This window comes from Rhea americana, unplaced genomic scaffold (assembly GCF_003343005.1).
Source record: "Rhea americana isolate MKP2758 unplaced genomic scaffold, rheAme1 scaffold_352, whole genome shotgun sequence".
Classification (NCBI taxonomy): domain Eukaryota; kingdom Metazoa; phylum Chordata; class Aves; order Rheiformes; family Rheidae; genus Rhea; species Rhea americana.
Genome location: NW_028186482.1, coordinates 258,842 through 265,391, shown reverse-complemented (window position 1 = coordinate 265,391; position 6,550 = coordinate 258,842). Strand labels below are relative to the sequence as shown.

General features: G+C 49.0%; 1 protein-coding gene across 1 annotated transcript; it reads right to left on the bottom strand.

Moving 5' to 3' along the window:
- Positions 1–1,706: 1,706 nt before the first annotated feature.
- NRROS (negative regulator of reactive oxygen species) lies at positions 1,707–5,203 on the bottom strand. The gene is made up of 2 exons (XM_085311942.1): positions 5,096–5,203; positions 1,707–4,608 (listed from the first exon to the last, which is right to left on the bottom strand). Exons 1-2 carry the CDS (start codon positions 5,201–5,203, stop codon positions 2,635–2,637), a joined length of 2,082 nt encoding a protein of 693 aa, XP_085168068.1. The 3' UTR covers positions 1,707–2,634.
- Positions 5,204–6,550: the final 1,347 nt, after the last annotated feature.

The following is a 6,550-nucleotide window of genomic DNA, read 5'->3' as shown; positions in this document are numbered from 1 at the left end:
ACCCTCTGCTCCAGTGGTTTGGCTGCCTGGCCCCAGGGTTATTTGGGGTAATGGTGTCTGCCTTTGCCCCTGCTTTGGTCAGGAGCTGCTTTTAAGCTGAGGAGCTCATTCTTGGTCTCTGCCTTACCTTATGTTGCAGATGTGCCTGTGCTCAGTCTGGTAACTCCCTGACCCTGAACCATGGACTTCACTTTCTGGCTTGAACTTGGCCCTGCCTCATCACTACAGATTTTTCTAGGGATCTCTGGGTTGCAGCTGACTCTGGTTATTGTCATGGACCTGCCCTGCTCACCCTGCTCTGATCCTGTGGGACTGCACTCTTACTGAGAAGGATGTTGCCCTGTAGGCCTTGCAATCACCTTCAGCTTCCTGCACTTGTGAGCAGCCTGGCTGTGCTGCTCCCCAACATTGCCTCCCAATAGCCAGACTCATACCATAAGCCTCAGGCTCCTTTAGCTATTGCATCTCCTTCCAGCACCTCTAAGGGCACCCCAATGTGAAAAGTGGAGAATAATACCTGGGCTGGCTGAGAAGGCTGTGATGGCTTGAGTCCAGCTCCACAGCCCCCTGAGCAAGACTCAAGTCACCTGCGATGCACACCACATTGCCACACTGGGGCTCGTCTCAGTCAAGGCGAGGACCTCAAGTCCCTAGAATGCTCATGCTGCATTGGCGTTTAGCTTTTGTGCATCTCCATTTGCTGCTTAAACTCATGTTTCACTGGAGAAATCCATGACACATCACAGAGACAAAGATGATATGGTTCTCAGAAGGTCAGACATCCAAAGCTTTATAGTTAGCACAAACCTCCATCATTTCCCCCCCACAATAATCCTTGATTAAACAAAGAAGCACTAGCACTTCTCCAGACAACCATTTTACGTAGATACTGGGGAGCTAGTATTTGCTGTGACCAGTGTTTTTTGCAGGCAATCCTTCTACACCTACCAAAGCTGTCAGCCAGCAAGAGCAGAACTTGCAGAAGGCTACCACTCAGCTTTGGCAAGAAGCAAGATTTTCTCTTATTTTACCTGCTCTGTGTCTGTTTTAATCCAGCAGTTGATTGACAAAAAGAAACTACAAGCTGAAGTGATGATAAAATATTAACTGTGATATAATTTATTCTTGTATCTTTTAGTCAATATTTTTCATTATTCCTACTCGAGCTATTTTTAATGGATTCTTCTAGCTGAGACTGTTACTTAAACAAGTTACGACACCCTAAAACATAGTATTCAGCCATGCTGACAGCATCTATCTTAACAGCATGCAAACACATGTGTGCACATCCAAAAATTGCCTCTGAGCAGTTAATAGACATTTGCCAGAGCTCCCATTGCTGATGAGTTGCTGAGTTTGCTTCTAGGTAGACCCAACAGGAACCTGAAAAGACAGACACCTTGCCATTGTGGCTGCTCTCAACATGGATCTCTGTTTCAAATCTTTTTTGATCCTCCTTTTCTTAGTGGTATGCCTTGGGAAAACGCCCCAAAAGCATAGACTGAAATTTCATTGATAAAACCTGTAATATGCAGATGTTGTTCTTATTTATTTTAGCTTTATATATTCTTAAATCCTCACTCTTCAAAAAACATGAATGCAAAACACTTAATATGTAAGTTTATTTGCTAAAATGACAGGGACATTTTTGCATTTCACAACTCAAATCAGGAGTTGACTAAAAACTTTAGCAATTGAGTCACTGCCATGCAACCACGTGCAAGAGTAATCCCACTGCTTGCAAACGGATCTTTAGAAACTGTTTGTCACTAAATGTGGTTCTCACTCAGAAGTTTTCGTTCTGACATTAGCAGCATGCCCCTTCTTCAGAGCACATGGATGAGGTGCTTGTTTCCTCCCAGGGCAATTCACTAGCTGTCATGCACATCGGATACTTCCTGTGTAATCAGCTAGCCCCTGGCTGCCTATAGCACTGTGGGACAATTTGCACTGCTGATAGATGTCTTGTGTGCTACTGGGATCAATAAATAAAAGGGAACTGATTGATGGGAGAGAACACGGCTGGGGAGCAAGTATCATAACCCCTTCAACTAAAAAGGATTTGGCATTGCATCCATTCAGCTCTCAGCAACATCATCCAAACATTTCTGCAGAAGACACATTCTTCAAAGATCCAGCACAGGCCAATGTTTCTAGCATGGCCCCAGGCTCTGTCTCGGCCCCAATACCCTTAGGCCTGTGAAGCATTCTTGCTAGCAGGAACACCACCTCTCCCAGCACCCCAGGTCGTCCTGTGGCTCTTGAGCCCAGCAAATCTCCTCACTCGTCTTGGGGAATTTAACATCTATTATTCCCCTTGTTTTCATTTAGCCCTTCCTTCCTGTGATCCTCTCTCTCCATCTGAATTTCTCTCCTATTCACAGTGTCTTAAAAAAAAACAATCCTCCTGCGATTATTGTTACTGACTGCTTCCTCTCCAGACCCACAAGGGAGCCTGGAGGTAAGTTCTTGCCCAGCCCAAAGCAGCAGAACATGCCCTAGAGGAAGCTGAAATTCAGTACGAAAACATTTCTCGGCTGCTCCATCTTTCAGCTGAGGTCTCAGCCCCCCTGATGGCCAGCACAGATTTACCGTTCCTGAGTGCCACCAGCCCTTCCTCCTCCTCTACACCCATCAGTAAGGGTTGGATACTCCACACCGACTTTTCACCATTTTAAGCAACTTTTGCTTGAGTGTGAGGAAAATAATAGCAAAGGCGACCAGGAGAGTCAAGCAAGTTGGCAGAGCAAGCACCAGATACAGGAGAGCCAGGTCAGCTGTGCTCCACCGGCAGCCCTGGAGGATGGGCTCTGGTAGGGCCCTGGCACTCACTGTCCTGGAGGCATAGCTGCAGGTCACTTCCTGTCCATCACGGATGTGCAACCTCTCAACCTGCTGCAGGGAGTCCCACCATCCCAGCATGCAGCAGTTGTAGGGATTTCGGCTGAGGTAGACCTCATGCAGACTCTTCCCCAGGGGTGTCCATATCACATCCTGTGGAAGGGCTGGGAGGCAGTTGTCCCGGAGGTCAAGTGTATGCAATTTGAGGATGCCCAGAGATGCAGGGAAGATGGTCAGGGAGTTTCCTGATAGGTCCAAGCATGTCAGGCTCTGAAAATCAGAGAAGTCAATGTCTACTACAGTGGAAGAGAAGCTGGTGTTTCTCAGAGACAAAACTCGCAAGGTTAGAGTAAGATCTTGCAGCCATCCCAGGCCCCCAGACAGTACCTCCTGGTTGTCAGAGAGGTCCAAGTGTGTAAGCGATGTCCCTTGGAAAGGGTGACTGCCCAGCCCTTGAAGACCACAGCCAGCCAAGGAAAGACGAGTTAAGGTTGTGATACCCCTGATGTCTACACAAGGAGGGTTCTCCACCTTGCCTGCAACAGCTTTCTGGGGACAAAGGTCTACCCGGTTGTGACTAAGGTCAATTGTAGTGATCTTTCTGGTGTAGGTGAAAAATCTAGCAGGAAGCATGTGCAGCCTATTGGTGCTCAAGTTGAATAGCTGCAGGCTGGGCAGGACACCTCTGACAGGCAGGTCTGCCCGTAGCTCTGAGAGACGATTCTGGCTTAGGTCCAGGTCCTTCAGCATTGCTAAAGGGTTCCCTTCCGACAGGTGAAACATCTCCAGGCAGTTCTGGTTCAGCTTCAGGTGGGTCAGGGAAGGCATTTTTGCCAGGAAGTCCTCCGGTAGGTACCAGAGCTGGTTCTGGCTCATGTCCAGGAGGCGTAAGGAGGAGAGATTGCTGTGGCAAATCTCGTCCCAGAGGCTGACTGTAGTGACGTTGGTGGAATTGCCGTCAATGAGCAGGAACTGCACTGTGATATTTACCAGGGATGTGGCATTGGCAAGATGCTGGTAAAAGCTCATCTCATTGTCCTTCAGCAGCAAGGAGTGCAGCTTACTCTGCCGAGGCAGCACAGGGAAAAACAGGAGCTTGTTGTGGGACAGGTCCAGCACCTCCAGTTCAAAGAGGGCATCACTTTCAAGAGTGAGAAACCACTCAATGGCATTGTTGCTGACATTGAGCACTCTGAGCTGCGTCAGGTCAAACTCTGCAATGCATGGAATGTAGTTGTAAGCCATGTTGAGCCTCTGCAGCCTCTGCAGCCCTTCAAAAGCTTGGTCAATCTCAAAGATGTAATTCTTCTCCAGGTTCAGCTCCAGCAGCTGAGTCAAGTTTGTGAAGGTGGATGAGTCCAGCCTCATGATGATGTTCCTGGCCACAGACAAGACCTCCAAGGAGGACAGATTCCAGAGCAAAACTGATACCATGTCCTCAGTGAGGTGGTTTCCAGCTAGATCCAGTTTCCTTAGAGCTGGTAAAGCAGAAAGAGCAGCTGCTGTCACTGAGTAGTTTGTAAAGAGAAGGTTGTCTGCCAAGGAGAGCACGTGGAGGCCTTGGCTGCCCAGGAATGCACCAGGTTCAATGAGCTTCAGACGATTCTTTGACAAGCTGAGATGCCTCAGTTTTTGGTATGCAAGCACAGAGGCATTCCCAAGGACCTGTATAGTGTTGTCATCAAGCAATAACTCCTCTATGTCATCTTGCAGATTTCTTGGGACTGAATTCAACCATCTTCCAATGCAGGAGGCAGTGCTCTGCACCTGAAGCAAGTGAATATGAAATATCTCACAGGAAGGGCAACTTGATGGACCAGGGAATAAGTCTATGCAAACACAGGTATGCACAGAGCATCAGCAGACACATGACTGCTGCCCAACCAGTGCCTATGTCAGCAGAGCTCCTACATCCCTCCACTCTCACTTTGCAGCCAGGAGCCTGCACAATGCCATGAAGGCAGACAATGGCACATGTAAATAGGAGCACCAGGGGCACACTTAAACAATAGCAGCAAGGGGAGGGACAGCCATGAGGCATGAAGAGAAAGGGAGGTGGGATGAAGGATTTTAGGGAATAAAGTGTGGATGGAGAAGATAGCTCCACATTTAAAGCCCCCCATTCAATTCTTAGCTCTGATGCTAACTTGGTAACTGGGATAAGGAGGGTCTGGAGATGTTGAGATGCTTGGGATTTGTAGGGTAGGAGCAAGTCCTTCATCAGAAGGGTGAGGTTTTGCAAGAGGCAACTCACTAGTCTGCAGCCCCCAGGAGACGTTGCCCAGGCTGCACCAGCCCCACTTCCCCATCCTGCTGCTAAAAGGACAAGAATCAGGGAGAAACCGAGGAATGGTGGCTCCATTTCAACAACAGCACTCCTGTGAAGACAGAAACAGAGGTGAGAGGATCAAAGGCTGCCATCTGCTCATCCTGGGCTTCTCCTAGGATACCTGTCACAACACCATTCCCACTTCGAGCACCTTCAGACATGCCATCGTGTCTCTTCTCCAGCAGTTACCCTGTTGCTCTGCACTGGCTGCTTGCTTACAGTTTGGGGGCAGCTCAAGGCTCAGAACTTCCATCCTCCTTCAGCTATTATGGCTCTACTTGAAGCCAGGCCTATGGCTCCCATCGTTCCCCAGTGGGCACAGAGAGGTGATGGGCAGCACAGGTTTCCAGGTGACAAACACCTTGTAGCAGCGGCTGCCATGGCCTGTGAGAGACTTGGGCTACTGCAAGCTTCCCAGATTGTGCTCTGAAGCATGGAACATAGCATAGGCATGAAGACATGGGGAACAGCCCCCTGCACCAACCCCCAGGCAGCTAGCACTCCCCATGCCAGCATGGGGTCATAGAGGAGACCCTCACCCTCCCTCTTTAGGCCATCCTCAGAGCTGAGGAGCCCCTTCAGGGTTGCTACCTCCTGGCTGAGCACTTGAGGGCTGGACAAGGTGAGGGACAGGGAGGTGGCAGCCTGGTCCCTGGCAGCAGGGACTGAAGCAGGAACAACCAGCAATGCTGGACCATGGGGCTGAAAGCTTGGGGAGCAGCACACATGTGGGCAAGGCACAGCTGCTTGCAAACACCACTGAACTGCAACACTTGAGAAAGAGGCTTCCTCCCCACCCGGAGCTTGTAACTCCACCCTCACAGCAAAAAAAAAAAGCTGACTTTGGGTGACACCAACAACCCTGAGTTTCACTGCAGGGGCTGGTCCCCTCTAGCACCCGTCGTTGTAATAACCTTCTGGAGGCCCCTTGGTGCTGCCCAGTGGAAGTTACTGTCTTTCAATACAAGGTCCCAAGTTACTAATTTTGTGGAACCAAGGTTGATGACATTTGCATCTGGGCAAAAGCTGAACTTCAGGCAAATGAGTAGCAAGGTCTTGACAAGGGCTCAGCAGAGTTTCATATCTGTTAACACTTGAAGAAGAAATTGAAGGTTATTTTTGGCAGCCTGAGTAGCTGGAGCTAGAATTTAGCACCCAAGATGGAGCAGGGGATGTGTTCTGGGTTTTCTTCTCCCTTGGAACACCCAAAGTGGGATTATACTGAATTCCAGAAATCTGAAGTCAATGCCTTATCAAAACAGAGCTAATTAATTCTATGGGGATAAAAAGAAATTTCTCCCCCTCTGGGATAAAGCTGATATAAAGTAGCTTATGCCCTTCCCAAGTCACTGACCTCTATCAGAGCCTTGTGCCGGGACA